Source organism: Oryzias latipes, chromosome 24 (genome assembly GCF_002234675.1).
Source record: "Oryzias latipes chromosome 24, ASM223467v1".
NCBI classification, from domain to species: domain Eukaryota; kingdom Metazoa; phylum Chordata; class Actinopteri; order Beloniformes; family Adrianichthyidae; genus Oryzias; species Oryzias latipes.
The window spans coordinates 10,651,285-10,674,724 of NC_019882.2; the positions used below are offsets into that span (position 1 = coordinate 10,651,285).

Genomic DNA, 23,440 nt, shown 5'->3' on the forward strand with positions numbered 1-23,440 from the left:
TTTTTGTAACTTCCAGTTCCTTCATTTTGTTTTCACAGACGCAGATATAAAGTGCCAAAACACATATCAGATACACGCCAGGATATATCCCCTTTTGTGTTCATTTGATTTTTTTTCGGATACTAAGAGCAAAACACTGTTCTGATGACAAGAACTACAGAGGTGAAGGATAACAGGGAAACAAGGTGATGGAATGAAAGTGACAGAGGAAAGCCCAAGTCCCACCAAACATGTTTTGATTCAGCAGCACAAAGTAAAAGTTCACTGTAAAAAGAAATCTGTTATTTTTACAGAAAACAAATACTGTCAGCTGTGATTGCAAATCCCATAGGTATTTAAATACCTTAAATACCCTCAGCAAATGAAGTATACTTGAGTATAAGTTTAGCAAGTCCGCTATAGACCATGTACGTGTGGTGTAGGAAGTATACTAACTGAATACTTCAGAATAAATTGGAAGCTCTTAAGTTTACAATGTATAGATAGTATATAAAAAGTTAACTTCAAGTATATTGCCTCACTTCTAGTATTGACTAGTACACATAACAGAGTACTTTTTGCTAAGGGTATATAAAAAATAAATAAGCCAAATACTAAATCAAACTTACTGTTTCAGTGCAAATGTGACATCATAAAAAATCAAAATAAAAAAATACACAAAAAAGTTTCAAACAAATTGTTTACATTTTAACAATTGTGCGACATTCACAATATTTGTAGGTAATTTATTTCACATAAGATACCAGCGGCTGTGGTGCAGAGGATCAGGCGGTTGACCTCTGATTGGATGTCGAAGTGTCCTTGGGCTAGATACTGAACCCCATCTTGCCTCTGGAGGAAGGCTGGCGCCAGTGTTTGGCAGCGGATCGCCATCAGTGTGAATGTGTGAGTGAATGGGACGGTATAAACCATACTGGCTGGATTGCAGCAAGTGATGTTTGACAGCCTTAGAAAGACTTGTATAATAATATTCTGATAAATTTCAGTAATAATCTGTTAAAGTTTGATCTATTTGACATAATTGTTCTGGTAACTACTGCTGTAAAATTTTTCTCCCATTCAAATACAACACAAATGTATGAATTATGTTCTTGCTTTTTAAAATGACAATCAAATGCCTTTTTTGTAATTCCTGCTTTAAGTTGTGAAAATAAAACGACTGTGATCAGTTTCCAGAGTAAGGAGCTCTCCTGCTATGATTTTCCTGTGTTTGTGCCATCACCTCAGGTTCCCGCTCCTCCATAATCTCCCTGAGACCAAGAATGTTCTAATTACAGCCATTTTAAAGGAGCGGGTGACATCTTTTGATGTAATATTACCCTCAAATCCAATTAGGCCAACACTTGTCAGTCCCACTCAGGGCTGATGGTTTCATTCCCCTCAAACTTTACCCAAAACACTCTCAGCTGCTATGTAAAATTCTCAAAAAGAGGAGACAATACACTGTGATTGGTTCTGAGGATTTATAGTTCACATGGGATCAATATTTGATTCAATAAAGTTGATGGGAAAGTTATAAAATGACTTTAAAATGAGTTGGACTAATAAAGAAAAAGAAACAGCAATACAAATTCATAAAAAAGGTAAAACACTTGATAGTAGAAAAGGTGCCATCTTTGTTTTGGGCAAATATGTTCCTGAAACTTCAGCTCAAATCCTCTTAAATGACGGATTCGCTCCTGCATGGTGCGATGGGAAAAAAGGAATCAAAACAAGAAGTGGAAGAGGAAAAAGGTCAATTTACCCCCCACCCATCCACACTCTGAATGTTAAAGGTGCGACCCCCCCCCCCCCCTTCCTGCAGGCCACCCTCTGAACATGCAAACAGCTTTTGCATGCAACTTTAACAGTTCAAGTAATGCAAGGGCTCCATCTAGCGGTTATTAAGAAATTCTTAGAATTATTTAATCTGTTAATTTCCAAGAAATTATTGTTTTTTGGTCTTATATGTGTGTTTGATATTAACAATTGTTTCTTTATTGTGCAACTGAATGTGAATTTCTGTAATTTGAAAAATGTGCTATAAAATTTATTGAAAAAAAATTAATTCCAAGAAAAGTAAAAAACACTTTTGACCGGGCTACTCTTTAACCAGGTCATTATACCGACCGAACTAGTAGACAAAATCAAGTACATTTTGAACAAGAAGTACATTTTTCTGTTACTTGGGGTTAGGGTCTGATTTAGTTGTTTTTTTAATTTATAAGCAGACAAATGTTTTTATTTTAAATATTTTTACACAAATTCATCACATACTGTATGTTGTATGTTGCGTTTAAGGTTCAATACATCCCAGTCAGCAATTACTTGTGGCTGTTTTTGAACATTAAACCCTTAACCTTAAAATATTTCTTTCTCATAATGTAACATGTTATATAACTCCTGTTTTATTTTGAAAATACTTCCATAATATTAACTGCATTAGGGCATAACAATTGAAAGTAAAAAAAAACTAAGAGAACTTGAGGCCATTTGTTGTTCTTTCTCTTTCGGCTTTTCCCATCAGGGGTCGCCACAGCGAACGAGTCGCATGGTAAACTTGGCAATGTTTTACGTCGGATGCCCTTCCTGACGCAACCCTCTCAAAGCAACCGGGCTTGGGACCGGCACAGAGGTAGAACTTGAGGCCATAATGGATAAAAAAACTAAAGCAAACAGTGCTATGTAATAAAAGCAGGGTCAAATCATCATTGCAACAAGAAAAAAAGGACTAGGCACACTGAAATAGAATGGAATTGTGGGGAGGGGGGTGGGTTTACTCCACACCAAGGGTCCCACCCACAACTCAGAAGAGTTTATAATGACCTCCTGCCGCTCTGTAGAAACTATGTCCACGATAGATCAAAGGATTATTTGAGTGGGAGTTTATTTTAACATTAACAAGGCACTATCTAAATCACTAATTTAGCTAAAGCCTGACCGGCCTTAACCAGTCTTTGTCTCATCTCCATTCTTTTTTGCTGTCTCCATTAGCTAAGGACATTCAAAAAAGACGAATAACTTGTTCGCTTAAATTGATCATTTCTGGCCATGACTTAACTACAAATTAGAATTTTCTTAGTATTTTTTCTGCACAAATTAGCATTATGTGCACACAAATTTGTTTTTATGTGGGCACACGATATTATTTTTATCTTCAATTCCTACTACAACTTTGTTGCCACAAGATACTAAAATGTACACACAAAATGCTCAGATAATGCTCATTTATAGCCACAAAAGACTAAATTGTGGCCACAGATAGCTAATTTCAGTGGTCAAAATGCTAATTTGTGCATACAAAATACTAAATTGTGGCCACAAATTGCTCAATTGCACAATGTGCTAATTTGCAGACATTAAATGCTTGTTTGTTTCTTCAAAATGCTCAGAAAAAGCCAATTTATGGCCACAAAATATTACATTTTAGCCACAAATTGCTAATGTGCATTCACCAAATGCAAAGACTTTGAGAAAAAATATTTATTTTCATTTTATTGTTGTTGAATAATATGTTCAGGGCTCCACAGTTATCGAAACAAATGTGTGTTTTGAAAACCTGTCTAATAACTAAAGCAACCCCACATCATGACACTGCTGCCACTGTAGCAGACATCCCATCACATAGTGGTTCATTTTTGTTTAAATGATTGACTTTTTTCTAAATCCAGAGTCCTGTGGAGGATAAAAATTTTTTTTTCTTGTTTGTTATTTTATATTCCTGATTAAGAATGGTTAAAGACGGTTCTCTCTACAGGGACAAACCCCGTTTCCTTTATCCATCCGTTAGTTTGTATTTTACTGACATTTACGGGTGTTTACATCAGCACCCTTACAGAACCAGAGCACCTCACGATCCCCGGGCTCCTCCTTCTTTTTGTTTGCATGGATCTCCACGTGAGAGCGTTTACGTAAAATCTGCTGTGGACCAATCAGAGCTCGCTCCGGGGGACCGGAACTCGTGTTCCATTGGAGAGAGCGGGGCGAGTTTCAGCGACCAAACAGAGCTGTCTCGTTTCAGAGGGGATTGTTGTTCTTTCTCTCATTTTTTTAAAGCCCCCTTGGTGTCAGTGAGGATGAAGCAAAGCTCGAGCGTCCCGGCGTTCCTCACCAAGCTGTGGACGCTGGTGGAGGACGCGGACACCAACGAGTTCATCTGCTGGAGTCAGGTACGAGCGCAAATGCTAACGGGGGGGAGCTAACGGGGACAGCCGCCGTCCATGTGAGGGGGGCAGGGCGGCCCGTCCTCCCTACACCACCCAAATGCTACACCTGTTACCGTCCACCGCGGACCCACACCCTCGAACCAGAACCTGCTGCCCGCTCCCTACTGTTATTGTTCTGTTTTGTTGCTACTGCGGCTGCGCAGCTCAGCATCTCTGTGGGTGCTTTCGTTAGCCAGTTTTTCTGGCTTTACTGACCTAATGGGGACCAAAAATTGGATTTTAAGAGACAAGTCAAGGATACCGAAGTTGATAGACTAGGTTAACCCGATATTAGAGGTTTAGATTGGACTGAATAGAAACCAGTGCAATGAAAAGGTCATTCTTTTCAGTAATCTGTGTGAGGGTAAACATGGACTCAGCCTTATAGATGTGACCTAGAACAGTTCTCGTTTCTATGGTGAAGGATGAAAATGACAACCCAAACATATTATCCTCCACATGTGTTTTAATTACTTATTTTTGGTGTAGAAATGTCAGTTTCTTTCTGGTTCTGATCGTTCTTCGCTGTTTCCAGGAGGGCAACAGCTTCCTGGTGTTGGATGAGCAGCGCTTCGCCAAGGAGATCCTGCCCAAGTTCTTCAAGCACAACAACATGGCCAGCTTCATCCGGCAGCTGAACATGTGTAGGTCTTGGCCGCCACACCGTCTGTTTTGTGGTGGAACATCGTCTTTGCCCAGCTGACTCATAGATGTGTGCTTGTAGGAGGTTGTTGTCATGGCAACATCCGCTGGGCCGGTGAAGTGCGGTCTGTGAGGTCACGCTAGCAGTCTGTTCCCTGCTCGACTGCTTTTCAGCAAAAGAGAAATGCAGCATGGCCATCCGGACCAAACCGTCCCAAAACCTTGACTAGGGGTTGACAGTTTGCCTAAATCCTGACATTTTGAAGTTATTTGTAAGTTATTTTGGTGCGAATGGTCTCATTCTGCTTTCTCTATATGGTAAATGGCGTGTACTTGTACACTATAGTGCTATACTACCTTCTTAGAAGGCTTAAAGCGCTTTACAGCCACACTCCCATCACCCATCCGCACACTGATGGCTGCTCCACTCACTGCCTTACGCTGGTGCCAACCTGCAACTACCAGGAGCCAATAGAGCCACAGAGTTCAGTGCCTTGCTCAAAGGACACTTCAACACATGGACAGGCAAAGCGGGAACCGTGGGCGGCCGTAATACCTCTGCAGTACGGCAGCCCTTCACTCTATAGGTTGTAGTCATAACGCACGCGGTCACTTTTCGCCATCAAATTTCATCCGTTCCCTTTTCTTGACCTCACACATCTCCGGACGGGTCAAGTGTTCCGTGGCCAAGAACAGAACCGATCCAACCATGGTGGGCCGAAAAGTACTCGAGCACGGAACAAAGAGTGTGCTGTGAGTGAGCCCCAAAGAAAGTGGGATCTTCTTTATGTTGGAAGTGAGAAAACGCAGGAGTTTTGCTTCTTCAGCTAATTTAATTTTGAATAAACATTTACCACATGGCAACAGCTCTCAGTTGCCATGACGCTGTCATCGGATGGAGGAGTTACATCACTGTTTCACCTGATAGAAATATACATAGCTGCTGATTAAGGCCGCTGTTTGGAGACCTCCTGCACTCCTGGTTCATGTCTCTGTGGTCTGATCGGGTTTTTTCCTCCATGCTCCTGTGTTTGTGCACAGATGGGTTCCGTAAGGTCATGCACATGGACACTGGGGTCGTGAAGCAGGAGAGGGACGGGCCGGTGGAGTTCCAACACCCCTACTTCAAACACGGACAGGACGACCTGCTGGAGAACATCAAGAGAAAGGTAGAAAAGTTTTTTTCTTCTTCTTTTTTCTTGACCTGCACAGAGTTGATGGTTCAAATCCCAAAGGAATTGACTATGATTGCCCATTCAGTTGTCATGGGAACATAAAAAGTCATTTTTAAAAATTGCAAAATTTAAAAGCTTGAACCAATTTACATTATAGCATTCAATGGTTAAAAAAAGTAGTTAAAAGAAGCAGGTTCTGGTTTGTGCTGATGTGTTCTGTGTTCCAGGTGTCCAACACTCGGCCTGAGGACAATAAACTCCGACAGGAAGACCTGACTAAGATTCTAGCGACGGTCCAGAGCGTCCACAGCAAACAGGAGAGCATCGACGCCAGGCTGACAACACTGAAGAGGTGGGGGCTGCTGACATTTGTCTCCAATACCCTTCAATATTAAATGCGACTTACTTCTGGTTCCTACCAACTAAAGTCAATTCAGTCACCATTCTTTTTCACAATACGGCGCCGCCATGTTGGAACCAGATGTCGACAGTAAGCAGTGATTGGTCTTAGTCACCATTTCAATTTCAACCAGTCTCTCCAATCAGGAGTGAGCTTGTTGGAGGGCCACACCCCTTCCACTGAAAGTGGGCTACATGAAATCTGTCAAACCACCTACTGTACTTCTTTTGAGGCATCTGATTGGCCAGCCTATAACTTTTGCTACAGAAAAAATATGACAGAGAAATTAGCCTAATCAAGAACATGTTAAAAAAAACAGTAGCAGAGCAAGAATAGTTATTCTGACAAATAGGAAGGTTTTCAGATTTTGACATGTTGGAACCAGCAGGTTAGAACTAGAAAAACCTTTTTATTCAAAGTGACATAAGTCAATGTTAGACGCCCCAGCTATTCAGGTTGGCATGCACCAGTTTGAGAGAATGTCTTCCTCTTATTGAATCTGCTTGGTTTCAATCCAACCCTAACTTTATTTAAAAGCCCTTTACAACCGAAAGACCAATGCACTCCGCACACAAACCAGACAAACACATGCAAATAAAAAAAAGAAGTGAAGAGGTCAAAGACAGGAGTGTTGCAGTTGCATTGTGGTTCCTCAGGTCAGATGTTGAGGTTCCATGCTTTGGTGTGGTTTCAGGGAGAACGAGTCTCTGTGGAGGGAAATCTCCGACCTGAGGCAGAAGCACGTTCACCAGCAGCAGCTCATAAAGAAGGTGAGCAGCACACCTGAACCTGCAGGACCTGAACACACAGTTTGGATCCAGACTCTGGTCTCTGGGAAACCTTTGTTTGGAGCGCATTGTTATTTTATGTCTGTTTTTCATCTTTAACTCATTTGTTTCTTAGTTCATCAGGAACATAATATATTTTTTTAATATATTGGACTCATTCTGCTCTTTTCCAGCTCATACACTTTATCGTCACACTGGTTCAAAGCAACCGCATCATTAACTTAAAGCGTAAGAGGTGAGTCAATAACAGTAAACCCCAGTCTCATCTTTAAGTTTTTTTTAAACTTAGTCTATTTTTTTATAGATTTCTACATCAATCAAACACAACACAATTTCTTTTTGCAGTGCAAATATTTAACTAAAATCTATCCAAATAGACAAAACACCAGAGACTTTAGATCCTCTTTCAGCAGATCTGTTTCTCTTATGAATCATGGCAAACAAGAAGGATCTCCAATGGCCTGACTGTAGACTAAGTCTGCAACATTCCGTCATTGATATTAAAAATGTTGGGAGGTTTGTCTGACTGGAGTGGAATGTAAGGCTACAATGAACTAAAGTTCTGATTTGTTTCCTGTGTTCCCTTTTTTCTGTTGAACACTTTCTATCCAAAGATTGTCATCGGGAAAAACATTAGATTGCTTTTGTTCAGCTCCGTCTCTTCGGGAGATTTTCTTGATCCAAGCCTGAACATTAATGTTCAAAAGTCTGAGGAAATGATAAAACTGTCTAAATGAAATGAAGACATGACGGCAGCAGGTTTGCTGTTGCTCTCCTGAGCTCCTCACTGCTCAGCTCAGACTCCAGAGATGAGAAATGACCTCCAACTGTCTCACTTTTTCTCTCCTGCAGATCAATCCTCATGAACGGAAACGGGAAAAAGCCCAAATACTTCCATGAGATTTTTGATGACAACGTTTATGTTGACCAGGTCAGTACAGCCCCATGTGTTCCTGATGTAAAAGGAATTGTCAGCAAATAGAATTGTGAGATAGAAATAGACGGCAGTTTAGCTCAGGCGGTACAGCTAACCCTAAACTTCACATGGTTTGATTGGTTTTTCTTCAAAAGCTCAAACTATGATTGCATAAACCTCTTCAGCGTTTGCCTTGATCAGTATTTGGAAGAACTTCCCCAGATTTGATTGAATAAACTCTGTTTAGACGCCTGTCAACGGTCTGAACGGCGTGAAGGCATCGGAGGTCTCAGACGACGTGGTCATCTGTGATTTGACAGAGGGCGACACTGACGGGACCGCGGAGATCACAGAGAGTCCACCCCACACCCTTGAGCCCAGGTAAGAGCACTTTTTGTCGAGCTCTTTGGATCAGGATCCGGTCTTTGTGATGTTGGGGTAAAGGGATTTATTTTTTATTTTTTTTAAACCGTGTACTGTGCTCTGCATTCTGATTGGTTGTAAACCTTTACAGTCAATCTCCTCCACGCCCTGTCTGCTGCACAGAGATGCTGCAGTTTACCAGAATTACATAAATCGTACATACTGAACTTAATTTTTCAATGAAGGTTTAAACTTTGAGAGTTTAAACAAGAAAAAAGAGTGAAAATGTTCATGTCTGCCTGAGAAAAGTGCAGTGAGGAGTTTTGCAGCGTTAAAAGCAGCTCATTTCTCGTGGAAATGTTTGTAGAAAGTGAAAAATAAGAGGCAGGTGCCTGTCTGGCCATTTAACCCTTTGACCTACGTTATCAACATGAATCAGCTGATTCTGATGCAGTGAAAAGCGGCTTTGCATCGATATGCTAATGTGTGGCATGGCTAGGGCTGTGACGATAACCGCATCACCGCACTTTTTTTTACGCACTTTTTTTTTAGTTTTTGCATATGGTGTGTGTTTGGAACTATAATAAACACATTAAACGCATTCATCTTTGCTTATAATTTACTTTTTCTGCTAGTCCTGTGTTCAGACTTTCCTTCATTCTTTCAGATTGTTGTCTCCTTTTCTCCCACCGCGCGTGCTCTCACTGTCTGCCTCTGCGCTGCACGTGGCACGCGGCTCCTTTTACAGTTACACAAACAGGCGCGCGCTTTCAGAAGCACACATCCTTATTCTACAACAGAAGTTTCCGTCTCGCAAGGAAATACGATAAATTCACTGCTTTCTAATTGTTAATTTCCATTGTATTCATTTCCGTTATAAGCTGCGTGCGTTCTTAAGTCCGGGACACGGCTGCCCACCGGAGGATTTTGTGTTGGGGGGGGGGGGTCTTACTGTCCTCCTTCACTTCGTAACACCAAACATGAGCGCGCGCTGTTAGATTTCCATGAAAATCACTACATGTTTTGTTTGGGAACTATTTTTTGCAGCGTAACGTTACGTTTCTGTATAAACAAAGGCGGAGCCTCCTGCCGCGCGTTCTTCATGGATGTCAGGCTCACGGCTACCGGAAAGGGGACAGTGTCTGCAGTCTGCTTATTACTGGGCAATAAATAATATTCTGAGAAGATGTCTGTACCAGAGAGCACAGGTAAAACTTGCGTGCAGCTCCAGAGCGGTCCGCTGCAGAAGAATCAACACGCACCCCCAACACACGTGTGCGGACCTTCCTCCTATACCTACACAAGACTCTCCGCGCTCACACACACAGTCAATCTACAACGCCTATAGTTAGTTCACCAGTTAGATATGTAGTTGTTAGTTGTTACTGTTGTCTGTTAATAAAGATTAGTACGTTGTAATTGTATTTATTTCCGATGCGACCGCTGGGGGATTTTGTGTTTTTTTCCTTTTTTTGGGGGGGGGGGGGTGGGGGGGTGCTGCTGCGGTTAACCGCGACACCGCGCCCCCTGGTGGTTCATCACCGCGGTGATGAAAAATTCGACACCGTCACAGCTCTAGGCATGGCTGCACAAAGTCAGCTGGTTCATGTTGACGGCGTAAACACCTCACTACTGTAAAAGTGTTAAATATCAGCACAAAGCTGCTCTTCTCCGCTTCAGAAGCCACTGGGATTATGTCAATTGTGTAAAAAGTTCAACCGTGACGGTAGTCGACATGAGCTGTTATAGTCTTGAGGAACCTGAACTGCTCATGTGTTAGCAGAGCAAATCTGTCCTAAATTGAGATCAGTTTGAGGTGAACAGCTCTGTCCCTGTCAATGCTCTCCTCAGTGAGGTGGAGATTGTGGAGGTGGACCTGGACAGCTGTGGGGTTATTCCAGCTGAGGCTGAAGTGAGCACCGCCAGCACAGAGGAGCTCCGACAGACGGAGGTGGAAGAGGTCCCCGACATCACCGCAGTGACGGACACCATCCAGCGGAGCAGCTCTATGGACAGCAACGCCCTGCTGCTCAACAAACCCTCCGGTTTGAGTCTGGAGGATCCCGTAAAGATGATGGACTCCATCATGAACGAGAACGGAGCAATCTCCCAGAACATCAATCTGCTGGGAAAGTGAGTCCTATGACCCAGAACAGACCACTTCCTGTTTACAGCTCTAGTATATAACTTTCCGTTTACAGGTATGGTAGGCCACTTCCCCAACCACAGCTGAGGAAGATCCTTTTCTTTTTACACTGGGTGGGGATCAGTTTTTGTGTACATTTGGAGCAGCTCTCTTCTTGTAAACAGTTTGTATTGGTTTGTAATTGGGGTGCAGCATTTTTCAGGCTCTGTTGTTTTTCTCTCAAAGAGCTGGTCACTTTTTATTTCTCCTTCAGCATTTGAAAAGGTCACTTCTTGTTTACAGCTGGGTCACGTTGCTTTGTTTTGACCGTTGTGGAAGATCTCTTAAGTCACGAGCAGTTGAACATGAACAGGCTCCGCTGTGCCAGCAGAGGGTGCTGTTTTTCGGCCCACTGACTGTTGGTCTGTGTGTTTCAGGCTGGAGCTCATGGACTATCTGGACAGCATTGACTGCAGTCTGGAGGACTTTCAGGCCATGATCTATGAGAAACAGTGCAGTTTTGATTTTGAGGCCCTTGAGGTAATGCCCCTTCATCCTCTTCCTCAAACATCTTTAGACTGATCTTTCTTAGTGCAGGATTTCTAACATTGTGTGGTAGATATCCAGGAAAGGTTTTGTGGGTGTTTTTCAAGTATTTAATGTAGTTTAGACATAAATTATTCTCTAGTCTTTTAATTTTAATCTTGTTGTAAAAAATCCTTGTTTTCAGGAGAGCGTTTCAGTTAAGGACAGCAACACAGAGCCAGTCAGAAGCAAGACAGAGAAGGACAACACCGGTAAGACAGAATGCCTGAGTTTTGGTTTAAACCGCTAAAATCCTAACCTGTCTATATTTTTATATCAAAATGTCCACTTACACGTGTATAAGTGAGCTCTTAATGATCGGTAGGCTCTGTGATGCTACACACTCACACCGGGCACAGGATACACATTCAAGAACACAGTGAATGTGGGTTTTTGAACGTGCTTTTAACATTTGGTGTTCACACTGGTCTGTTGCTACTCGGTACACTAGCGCTACTTTTTCTGTCACAGCTCTATTCCAGTATCTGAAAGACTGGGTGTCGTGTGATTCCAGCCGGGCTTGCATGAACGTGAGATTTCTGAGCGTGGAAGCAGGAAATGCGCGTTTACGTTTCATTTCATTGCAAGCTGTGGTTGGATTGAAGGCTAATGTGAATGTAGCATAACACAGAGATGTGTGTCGTCAGCATAAATGGAAGCTGATGTTGGTCCATGTGTGTAGACTCTAATGGAGATGATTAGCTTGATGGCTGGCTTTGATCATTTATCTGTAACTCTTGTTTCCTTTCCTCAGATAAGCAGCTGATCCAGTACACCTGCTGCCCCCTGCTGGCTTTCCTAGATGGCTGTGCCCCTCCCCCAGATCTGGATTTGAACTCCAACACTCCAGTGGGGTCAGACTCGTGCTTGCAGGCCCCCTCCAGCCCTGGCAGCGTTGTAGAGCTGCCCTCAGAGCTCCTGGACCCTGACGAGGAGCCGAAGCAGCCGAGCCGCAGCTCCCTGATCCGCTTGGAGCCGCTGACCGAGGCGGAGGCCAGCGAGGAGACGCTCTTCTACCTGTGCGAGCTGAGTCCTGCCGCACCTGAGACTGACTCCGCCCAACTGAGCCAAGTATGAGCAGATCTGTTGGACGTCCTCCTGCTGGGATCAGATCCTGCTTGGACTCTGTGCCCCCCCCCCCCCCCCCCCCCCTCCTTCAGCACTTATCATCAGCTCAAATGAGGGGGGAGCACCTCACCACAAAGTTTCTTTCTTATTATTCCGACTGCTGCCTGTGTTCTCGTGGAATTTCTGTGAGACGTAGAGATGAGGAGCAGACCTCTGTGTTCAGCACCAGAGGAGGAAGATGAGGCCCATTTCTTCCTTCTCTCCGCCCATATTTGGTCCAAAAGTGCAGTCTCCTCCTTGTACATACATTTATTTATTTCCAGTTGTTTTTTGTTTGTTTGTTTTTGCTACATTTCCTTCCAAAGCTAACATTTCATAAAGCAGCATTCCTTCAGAAGAGAGGAGTTTGCTTTGAACTGCTGCGCGGCAGCTTAGCTCAGGTTCTGCAGCGGCCCATCCATGCACAAACACTGCAGAGCTGCAGCGGGAGGGAAGGGAAATTCTCCTGCAGAGATGCGGCTGAGGAGCGTCGTGACAGCAGCTGAGGTTTCTACACGGCTGGAACCTCTTTGACATGACATGATGGGTAGAACTGCTGATTTCTGTAAACAATGAACCGGAACACAGCTTTTTTCATGCTGCCTCCGCTGAGTCAGGCTGACGTTGTGAGGTACGGTGGTTTCTGTGTCGACCGATGAAACCATGCAGCTGAAATAAAGTTAATGTCTAGTGATTCTCTTCTGGTGTCTCCCTTTCCCTCTCCATTACTGAGAGTTCTCTGTTTACATGCTAGCTTACACCCCCAGCCTAAAATTACCAGTGCAACAAAAATGATGAGCAGTATTGGAGCTATGCAGCCGAACAGTTTTGATCCAGATTCCAGCTCAGACGGAGAAACCAAAGATGTACATGGATCCATTTTTCTGCAAGCGGAAGCTTCAGAATGGAGCAGATCAGGGAGTTTGTGACCCGCCCAACTTATTTTCTACGTCACAAATTAATAAGCTCATTTTTTAACTCCATTTTAACGTCTGTTCCTGATTCACAATTTGAAGGGGAAAAAAAACCTCAAATGCAAGTTTTGGCTTAATTTTCTTTGTGTACGTCTATGACAAAATGCTACAAGAACATGGAAAAAAAAAACACTAAATGATTTTAATCTGAGTGGACCTTTAAAGCATTCTTTATGTGACAGCTCCAAAGCATTCACATTATTAAGGTTCTCTATTTCCCACACATTTTCAAGCAGGTGAACTCCTTTATACTTAAAGTTATTACAGGAATTTTGGTATCAAAATGTTCCGTTTGTTCAGGAGAATTTTGTGTGTACTGTTTTTAGATGATGTGCTTTGTAGCTGTAAAATATTTAAGCAAAAATGTTAGACCCCCACGGGAATGAATAAGAAGGCGTTCAATTCCCTCAAAAACGTTTTGCCTTTTGAACGCTTTAACCTTCTGCATAGTGAAACCTTTCAACCTTTAAATATTCAGCAAAGATTGCGCTATTTCTGTGGTGTTCAGCTCTTTTAAATTCCTTATAACTTTGATACAATTATAGCACATATTTTATGAACATTTCAGATCCTTTTTGGATTTATAACGAAAGTCGATGGAGCGCTCCAACATTGTTCATCTCTAGTGTCATAAACCCCCCCCCTATCAAAGTTATGGGGTAAACGCTTTTCTCCCTTGTGCCCCAAATCTGAGACAAACTTCACGTAACTTAGCAATTCTTGTCTTTCCTGTGATTATGAGAACAGACTTATATCTAGAGACATGAAAGCCCCAAAAATGTTGCCCAAAGGTTCGGGATTCTTTCAAGACTAGAATGGTTTTGAGATAGTTTTAAAGGTCTAAAACTTGGTTAGAAGGAAGTGAAAATTAGATTAAGATTAAGAAATGCTTACACTTCAGCTTAATTTTACATATAAATTTTATGCTTGACACAAATGAAATTTAAATAATCAGATTCTACTTCTGAACTTTACAAATTTAAACAAACTATTAAAATCAGTTTTGCATCAGTCATTTTTTTAAGCAAATGTATTAAGTAACTGTGAAAGTAAATGTGAGCTTCAACATCTTTTTTAGGACTTCCGAGTTCTTGTCGAGATTTGCAAAATTTATATACCTCTGCCGGTTCCAAGCCCGGTTTGAGAAGGTTGCGTCAGGAAGGGCATCCGGCGTAAAACATTGCCAAATTTACCATGCGACTTGTTCGCTGTGGCGACCCCTGATGGGAGAAGCCGAAAGTGGAATATAATATGATTTTTTTTTTAGCTTGAAGTCTCGTTAAATCCGTCAACAACTTTATTGAGTCAACAGCTTCAGCATCTTCTGAGAGCACATTAAGCTTAAAGCTTGCATTAACACTTGCATGATTAGCTTAGCTTCTTTTCATCATGTTCCAAATCATAGTAGAACAAAAAATATTTTTAAAGGTGAAATAAAGGTTAAATATAAGTAAAAATCAATGATATTAACGTTTTTAAAGCAAAACGTGATGGAAAATTGTTTTTAAGCAGAGCTGTAGCATAATGAAGCCTGGCGCATGCGCCGTTCACACACTCTCCGCTCTCTTCGGGTTAAGTCGTCCAGTCTCGGTAGAAATCGGCATATATCGACTGAAAACCAGAGAAGAAACAACATCCGCGATGGGAGCTGTCCTCGGCTTGTGCTCCATGGCGAGCTGGGTAAGAAACGGTTTTTTTTTTATAGACGAACTACTGCTAGGGCGTTTTAACAAACCATTGACAGCTCACTGACGACATTTGTTGATGGCTAAAACAGCCAATTTGACGTGTTTTCGTAATGCTAGAAAAGGCCTCTGACCAGACCAGCCAGGACTGCGCAGTCATGGTTGTGTTGTGGCGCAGGTGGTCCGCTCTCCAGTCGAAAATGTCGGTCCGAAATGTTCAAATTATGACCGAATAGTCGGTGTTTGAACCAAACAGTGACGTAGTTCACATGATGAACGCGTGCACGAGGCATTGTTTTTGAGTCGCGTTTAAACCGCTGAGTGCAGTGAACGCGGAGAAGCGCGTGATGTAACCGTATCAGTGGTACGGTGTCAACACCAGCCTGCGAACCGCTTTGGCAGCGGTACCGAGCCCAGGAAACAACACGGGCACAGCGGTTTCGCAGAACGCCCCCTGGTGGAGTTCTGGGGAACGTCCGCCATGTTTATAAACACAACTTGACCTCTTTGTGCAGTCAGTGCGTGTGACGTAAGAGGCTCAGGATGGGTTAATCTTGGTGAAGTCCTGTTAACATGACAGAGAATCTCATTAGATCAGCATAATAACTTTACTGTCACCATTTACAGATCTACTTATATAGTAATCAAAAAATATAAATAGATGTTTTACCTATATCTGAATTTCTGACGATGTTCATTTTTTATTGAAAGTTTATTTAAAATTGTGCAACTTCTGCTCTGAGTGTAGGTTTTTCAGATTATATGGTTGTACTTGAATGCCCTCAATAACCACTACTTAATGCACTGTATTGGGTGTTTGCCATTTTTTTCAGGATGTCTGGATCAAATTCCCTCCCAACTCCCTAACTACTAAAATTTATGTAGTGCATGATTATCTAGTCCCCTGGATTTTACAAAAGTGTTAAAAAAAAGTGGACAATTCACGGGAACTGGTCTAAATCTGTCGTATTGGTGTGAATCCGCCTTTAGGCTTTATTTTCTCAACTGCTCTATTGTTGCGATTTACTGCATGTTGAGCTCTCTGGGCCACCGTAACCACATCCGCAGTCAAAATAGTAACTAGAGTTGGAAAAGAGTCCGCACAACTAACTCGACTTTGTGTGAACAGATCCCATGCTTGTGCGGCAGCGCCCCCTGTCTGCTGTGTCGATGCTGCCCTTCTGGAAACAACTCCACGGTGACACGCCTCATCTATGCCTTCTTCCTGCTCCTGGGCGTGGGTGTGGCCTGCATCATGTTGATGCCTGGCATGGAGGTTCAGCTCAAGAAGGTACAGAAATGTCCTACTCCAACATGAGCTTTTGCTAATTGACAAACCTGCAGTCAACATGCTCATGTTGGCAGTTTACCTGTCACTCTGCAGAATGAAGATAATCTCAATTTCCTTTACTCCTTACAAGCCACTGAAAGCTCAAGTTCTGATGTTACCTCACAGTTCCTTAAAGAACAGAACAGGTGGAGGGATCAGCTGTGACATAAGCTGTTGCCTGAATCATCGACTGTATAGAGAACTGGACTGAGTGACTCCTCCCCCCTCGTGTTCCAAACATTAAGTATCCGCTGGTTCCAAGAGGCCGAAACTCAATAGACATCTACTGAGAAAATGATCGTCATTCTGTTTGTTAGAATAACTCTTCTTGCTCTATTACCTTTTTTAACGTTGTTGCTGATTCTAATTTTTGGTCATCTTTTTTCTGTAGTGCAAGTAATTCAAGTTATAAACTGGCCAATCAGATAACTCGATAAACGTTCGGTCAGATCCCAGGGTATCAAATCAAATCAAACTTTATTTAAAAAGCACTTTTCATATAAAAGTATAACACAAAGTGCTTTATATTAAAACAAAACAAAATAAATAACATAAAAGCAAGCATGAAAATTAAAATAAACAAGCACAAAAATAAATAACAATAAAAATAGGGCCCCCCTCCCTGTACCTATACACAACCCCCCCACTTCTTTCACATCTCTCACCCCCTAACTGATGGGGAAAGACAATGAGAAAAGACAAATAAGAAATAGGCTGAGCACGAAAACAAGATGTTGGAAACGCTGATAATTGGAACCTCCCTCTCTGTGACCAGCCGCATGACCAGCCAAATGCAGCATCACAGGCGGGGACCACTCCACCACAGCAAAGAGGTGATGCAGGTCCCCATCTAGAGCCGCAGTGGCTGAACAGCAGCCGACCCAGAGGGAGAGGTCCCAACTGAGGAAGCACCGGAAAATAAATAAATACATAAAAAAATAAAAAAGAGACTGAAAAAGTAAACATTGATAAAAGCAATACACAATAAAACACTGAAATAAGGTCAATTAAAATTAGAATAACAAAATAAAATCCAGTGTAAGTTCATAAAACAAGATAAAATGGATAAGAATAGAAGAGTAGAATAGAATTTTTCCTGACAGTTTTTAATGTCAGACTCTTGTTACTCCTTGTCATCTATTAACAGCATTGCCACGTTCTCTGCACGTGTCTTTCTGTACAGCCAGGATTTTATTTATTCAATGTCGTTTTGATCCTCTGAAGAACAAGAAACCCAATGGACAGATGCTTCGATCGTTCTAGAATAATTGAATCCTGAATGAACGCTTCTCTCTGCTCATCAATCTAATTATTGAGATCAGACGTCTGTTAGTAGAGTTGAGGGAAAAGATGGCGGCAGACCAAAACCCTCGGCAGATGCTTCATGTTGTGGGTTCGATCCCCTGCATCAAAGACACGGGCAGGAGTTTTAGGTGATTATTCCAGGAGGACTTAACCTCACGATCTCCTCCTGAAGAACAGATCATGACCTCCTGAATTCAGCCACAGATTTTGTACTCTTCTCTGTGATTTTTGAAGCTCCCTTCTGGAGCGTTTTGGTTCCTGTCACAGTGAAACATGTCGCTGTAGATTCCAGGTTTCTGTGAGGGGGGGATGGGCTCCTCCATTCCCGGCGTGGAAGGCCGCGTGAACTGTGACGTGCTGGTCGGCTACAGGGCTGTGTACCGCGTCTGTTTCGGCATGGCCATGTTCTTCCTGCTCTTCTCTCTGCTCATGATCAAAGTGAGGAGCAGCCAGGATCCTCGCGCGGCGCTGCACAACGGGTACGTCTCAAACCGTCCTCCAGGTCCAGGTTTCGCAGTAACCAGTCATTCACCCTGTTCTTTTGTTCCTCCCTGTTTTCTCTGATTCTATCGGGAAGATTTTCTGCTGATTCAAACCCTAAAGATACTTTTACACGTGGACTTACAGTCCCACTCCCATCATCTTTTCATCTATTTTCAAAGCGTTCCCAGTGTTCTTTTATTATGATTTTTATGTTCTTAGCCCAAATTAAAAAAACACGTAGACATGCTTTTACAGAGCAGCCTGAGTTCATTAGAAGTTTGCTTTTGAGTTGTGGGCTGGACTGTGGCGGTGAGCAACCCCACCCCCGTTCCCCTCACCTTTGCCATGAACTGGGAGCTCGTTGCCCGCCCTTCCTATCGTCTGCGTGACAAATGGGCTCTTTTTCAAACGACATTTCTTCATCAGCTCCTGACTCACAACTATTTGAATAAAGAAATACTCAGAAATGCAATTTTATCACAAAAAACAAACATTTTTACTGGAGTTGGACTTTAATCTGATAACTGCACTCATGGGATTTAAACGTGCAGGTTTTTCTTTTCTGGTTCTTCCTGACATGGAGTCACGTTTAGTCTCATTTCTATTCATCGCTTTTCCAAAATAATCATGACGGGTGTCCAAGGGAACGGCTGAAATGTCCTCACAGAGAACTAGCTAGCATTAGCAAATTAGCAAAGCTAACAGAAACTCTCATCATTCTCTGAAGTTAATCAGATAATGAGCTCAGATGTGTGAGCAGAATTGCTGATGTCAATAGTAATTAAGTTAAATTAGTCATTTTCTCTGTCATTTGATTTGTAGACGGCCTACTCCTGTGATCATCACTCTGAGGATCTCAGGATCTAATCTGGTGTCTCCCTTCTGGGTGTCTTTTCCTTCTGGGTTTCAGGTTCTGGTTCTTCAAATGTGCCGCAGCTGTCGCCATCACCGTTGGTTCCTTCTTCATCTCAGAAGGTCCCTTCACCACCGGTAATGCTCCCCTCCCTGCAGCCTCTTGTGTTGGACAGATTTTACTGTGACAATAGGGTGCAAAAGAGTGTAGATTGATGCCCCTTTTGGACTTGAAGCTGGTTTCTTTGGGTCACTGGTACTGGTTGGAGCCAACAGGAGGCGAGGCTTACTCCTGTTTGTGTCAGCGCTGATATAATACTAACACTCTAGAGATCCTCCTTTGTATGTTCGTCTGCACATAGTTTCTATCAAAATGTTCTGCTTTTTCTAAAGGCTTGTGCTGTTTTCCCGACTTAAATTTTTTTTTTTTAAATTATTTCCTTAAAACGTTTAATGAAAATAAATGTTAAAATTTTAAATTCGAACATTTAATTTTAGAGTGAATAAAGTCAGCAAACCTAAGTATAAGTGGAACTTTTAAGAACTCAGAACATTGTTTGTTTTTTGTAGTTGCATAAATGGTTTAAAATCCAGTTTTTAATCTTCATATTAAATCATTTTTTCCCTTTTTATGCATTGTAAATCTTTTTCTGTGTGCCTATTTTGACTTTTTATCAACTATTTTCTAAAACAATTTTTAAAATTCTATTTTGAATTCATAATTTTGCAGTTATCTGCACATTTTTGATCAACTTTAGCAGATTTTTCCATAAACTTCATTTTTGTGGATGTTTCCTTTTTTATAATCTAGTTTAACATTAAACACATTTCTAGAAAGTCTTAGTCACTTTTTAAAATCTTCTTCATTTCCTTTGCTGATCTTCACTCTCGTACTTCGGGTTCCAGCAGTAAATGTAGTGTCACCAAAAAAGCGGTTTTCTAGTTTGAGCGTAAAGACTCCGCCCCCTAGTGGAAGGTCGGCTAACCTGCTTGGTCCGAGGCCGAATGTTCTGACCGTCTCCGTCTGTCCCACAGTGTGGTTCTACGTAGGTATGGCGGGAGCTTTCTGCTTCATCCTGATCCAGCTGGTGCTGCTCATTGACTTCGCCCACTCCTGGAACGAGTCGTGGGTGGAGAAGATGGAGGAGGGGAACTCGCGGTGCTGGTATGCAGGTACGCAGCTGGAAGACCAGAGATGGAGGTCGGGTCAGACTGAAGTCCTCTTATGCCACGGTTGGATTTGTTTAAAGGCGTAGTGAACAGATCAGTTCTGGTCAAAGTTGGGCTGTGTGGTGTGAACAGAACCACCTGCAGAACCAGTAGCTCCATGATGAGGTTCTGTTTTGTCCACAGCTCTGCTGTCGGTCACTGCGCTCAACTACCTGCTGTCCCTGGTGTCTCTGGTCCTGTTCTACGTTTACTACACCCACTCTGACGGCTGCACCGAGAACAAGGTCTTCATCAGCATCAACATGCTGCTCTGCCTCGGCGTCTCCGTGGTGTCCGTGCTGCCCCACATTCAGGTGGAGAGGCCTTCGTGTTGGAAGACGATGAAGGTGTGGCCTAAACCGTCTGCAGGTCACGTGACCGTCTCCTGTCTCTTGTCTGTAAAAGGAGTCACAGCCGCGGTCCGGTCTGCTGCAGTCCTCCCTGGTCACCCTGTACACCATGTACCTGACCTGGTCGGCCATGACCAACGAGCCAGGTGAGTCAGCAGCCACGCCCCCCGATCGCATCATCGCACCACTGTTCTGAGCGGATCCTGAAGACGTTTTAGAAACACAAACCACAACCTCCAACCAGCAGCTGAGCAGCTTAATTCCCACAAAGCTTTTCAGAAACGTTCTAGAGAAATTTACTTGTCAATACTTTTCGTAGTGGTTGATGAGCTTTTTTCAAATCTACATTCAGTCTCCGGGTTCAAAACTAAGTGTTTAGAAAGATTTTCTATAGTCTTTGAATGTTTTGTAATGTTAGTTTTTCAGGAAAATACTCAGACTTTGCATATTTCTCTTTGTTACTGAAGAAATGTGCCTGTGAGCTGAACATTTAACCCTTTAACATTAGAGATGTGGCGCCTAAATAACAGTCGCTCTGAAGTTCTGTAACTGTAACAACTGCTGGTTGTGACACGGAGAAAAGCGGCTTTTCACAAGGGCTTTGTCCTGATATGTGACACGTTTCAAACGTAAAGACCTTTAGGTGAGCCCTACAGGGTGGAAAATATGCTTTCTACTGAATGACATCGTCTGCTTCACAGACAGAAAGTGTAACCCCAGCCTCCTTGGTATCATCGGGCTGAACAGCACCACTCCAGCTGGCAAGGACCAGGTCGTTCAGTGGTGGGACGCCCAGGGCATTGTGGGATTGATCCTGTTCCTCATGTGTGTCCTGTACTCCAGGTGAGCAGCTGTGGTCTTGTTGAACGCTCTGCGGTCAGCTGGTGGCTCGGCGTCACATGACCCTCTGCTCCTCTGTTTGTCCGCCAGCATCCGTAACTCGTCCACCACGCAGGTCAACAAGCTGACGCTGACCACCGACGAGTCGGCCCTGATTGAAGACGGGCCTCAGAGCGACAGCTTTGAGGAGGGCGGCGGCCCCAACAGAGCCCTGGACAATGAGAAGGACGGCGTCACCTACTCCTACTCCTTCTTCCACTTCATGCTGTTCCTGGCGTCGCTCTACATCATGATGACTCTGACCAACTGGTACAGGTAAGAAGCAGGGACTTTCTGCTGCATCCGCTCAAGAAAATAGGTCCTGACCAAAATCCAATCCTCTAGACTATTTGAACCAGTTCTTCTATTTCTCCGTGGTAAAAAAAATTCCTGTCCAGCAAAACGAGTTCAGAGTCCTGATGTGCAGAATCGTGTGCTGATTGTGTGAACATCGTATGTCTGCAGCCCCGACTCTGCCAACGAGGCCATGACCAGCCGCTGGCCGTCCGTGTGGGTCAAGATCTCGTCCAGCTGGATCTGCCTGGGCCTCTACGTCTGGACCCTGGTGGCGCCGTTGGTTCTGGTCAACAGAGACTTTGACTGAGTCGCTGGCTCTCTCGGCGGAGCGTCACTATAGAAAGCTGCACCGCATCACCTGCTTCATCCGGACTCAGTTCTGCGCCGTTGGACCGCCTCACATTCGGTCCAGCGACTCAGAACCCAACGGCATGTTGCTTCAGACTCCGTGTCCCGTCATCTTTGTGGTTCCTCTCGCTAACCCGACTGTAAATATGTGGTGAAAAAGTGAGTGCACGTGTTTCCCCTGTAGATACCGCATGAGCAGAACCGAACAGAACCTTGTTGATACTGAAACCTTGGAGCTGTGAGACGGGAGCCGCTGCAGAACGAGCCCACAAACTGACACCGTTTGATCCATTTTCACAATCAGTGTTGTGTAGTATTATTGTGCATTTTGTTGATGTGGTGCCCCCTGCAGCTTACACACAACTCTGTACTGCTTCTTATTAACCGTGAATTTAGTGTTGTTTTTTAGGTGAGTATAATGTGTTTAGTTAAATTATTTTGCTTTATCGTTTTTATTTGAGCTCTTCTTGTTCCTGACCAGGATCTAACTATAAATAAAATAAAAAAATACAAAATAATTTTTTATCTGTTCTTTTTATTTTACACATAGTTGGAGCCTGTTGGAAAATCAACAAAACGAATACCAGGGGGGTATTCCAGAAAGAGGGTTATGCTAGTTACCACGGTAAGTTTGAGGCTAAGAAAGCGGATAACCTCAGCTTTCGGTTCCAAAAACTGAGGTACGTTTCACGGTATGTCAAGTTGCCATAGCAACTCATATTCTGAACATAACCTGGTCTGGAGCAGGTTTAGTTGAAGGTTAGTTTGTTTTTAGTTGAAGCAGCATGGCGTGTCCATTTGAAGATGATTTAGTGGATGAAGAAGCTCAGATAATACTTTTTCCACCATGAGAGGGTGATAAGACCACATATAGATGTTGGAAAGATAAACTTTTTACATTGATGTAACTTAAGCTTAAGCTTCAGTTAAGATAAATCATTTTTTTAGTTAAGTCAGCTTAATAACACGTAGTTATCAGACATTTATTTTACTTTCATTCACATTAATTTGCTGCATGGTGGCACAGTGGTTGGCGCTCTTGCTTCACAGCTTCTTGCTGTGAAGCATCAATGGTCACATCAATGTGGGTCCTTTCTGTGTTGACTTAACATGTTCTCCCTGTGGATGCGTTGGTTCTCTCTGGGGTTCTGGCTTCCTCCTACTGTCCAAAAACATGCTTCATAGGTCAATTGGCAACTCTTAATTGTCCATATTTGTGAGTGTTTGAGTGAGTGATTGGATGTGTGACATGTCCCCTGCCTTCGCCCACAAGAGGCCGGGATAGGCTCTAGCAGCCCCTGGACTCTGAAAGGGACAAAACGGAAGAAATGAATGAATCAAATTAATTCAATTAAGTTGGTGTAACATTGGTGCTGCTGTTAGATTGGCAGCACAAGGCCCTTTGCCAGGTCAGGGCCAACAGCTGAAGCCCTGAGGGAGTGT

The 23,440-nt window shown here is 43.0% G+C and overlaps 2 protein-coding genes across 2 annotated transcripts; both read left to right on the forward strand.

Moving 5' to 3' along the window:
* Positions 1–3,930: 3,930 nt before the first annotated feature.
* On the forward strand, positions 3,931–12,980 carry hsf2 (heat shock transcription factor 2). The gene is made up of 12 exons (XM_011491673.3): positions 3,931–4,148; positions 4,720–4,828; positions 5,868–5,995; positions 6,229–6,353; positions 7,096–7,171; positions 7,363–7,424; positions 8,042–8,120; positions 8,353–8,486; positions 10,320–10,601; positions 11,031–11,133; positions 11,324–11,390; positions 11,933–12,980. The coding sequence occupies exons 1-12, from the start codon at positions 4,056–4,058 to the stop codon at positions 12,253–12,255; spliced, it is 1,581 nt and encodes a 526-aa protein (XP_011489975.1). The 5' UTR covers positions 3,931–4,055; the 3' UTR covers positions 12,256–12,980.
* A 1,827-nt stretch (positions 12,981–14,807) lies between these two features.
* serinc1 (serine incorporator 1) lies at positions 14,808–22,515 on the forward strand. The gene is made up of 10 exons (XM_004083535.3): positions 14,808–14,939; positions 16,074–16,235; positions 17,865–18,058; positions 18,973–19,052; positions 19,950–20,087; positions 20,268–20,437; positions 20,529–20,619; positions 21,175–21,316; positions 21,404–21,628; positions 21,818–22,515. Exons 1-10 carry the CDS (start codon positions 14,901–14,903, stop codon positions 21,954–21,956), a joined length of 1,380 nt encoding a protein of 459 aa, XP_004083583.1. The 5' UTR covers positions 14,808–14,900; the 3' UTR covers positions 21,957–22,515.
* The last annotated feature ends 925 nt before the right edge of the window (positions 22,516–23,440 follow it).

Bases quoted from the DNA above. Each gene is read 5' to 3' on its own strand.
- serinc1 (XM_004083535.3), top strand. From the start codon at position 14,901: ATGGGAGCTGTCCTCGGCTTGTGCTCCATGGCGAGCTGG. The intron at 20,088-20,267 runs GTACGCAGCTGG...TTTTGTCCACAG, and splicing joins CTCGCGGTGCTGGTATGCAG to CTCTGCTGTCGGTCACTGCG. The intron at 21,629-21,817 runs GTAAGAAGCAGG...GTATGTCTGCAG, and splicing joins ACTCTGACCAACTGGTACAG to CCCCGACTCTGCCAACGAGG.
- hsf2 (XM_011491673.3), top strand. From the start codon at position 4,056: ATGAAGCAAAGCTCGAGCGTCCCGGCGTTCCTCACCAAGCTGTGGACG. The intron at 8,487-10,319 runs GTAAGAGCACTT...TGCTCTCCTCAG, and splicing joins CCCCACACCCTTGAGCCCAG to TGAGGTGGAGATTGTGGAGG. The intron at 11,134-11,323 runs GTAATGCCCCTT...CCTTGTTTTCAG, and splicing joins TTGATTTTGAGGCCCTTGAG to GAGAGCGTTTCAGTTAAGGA.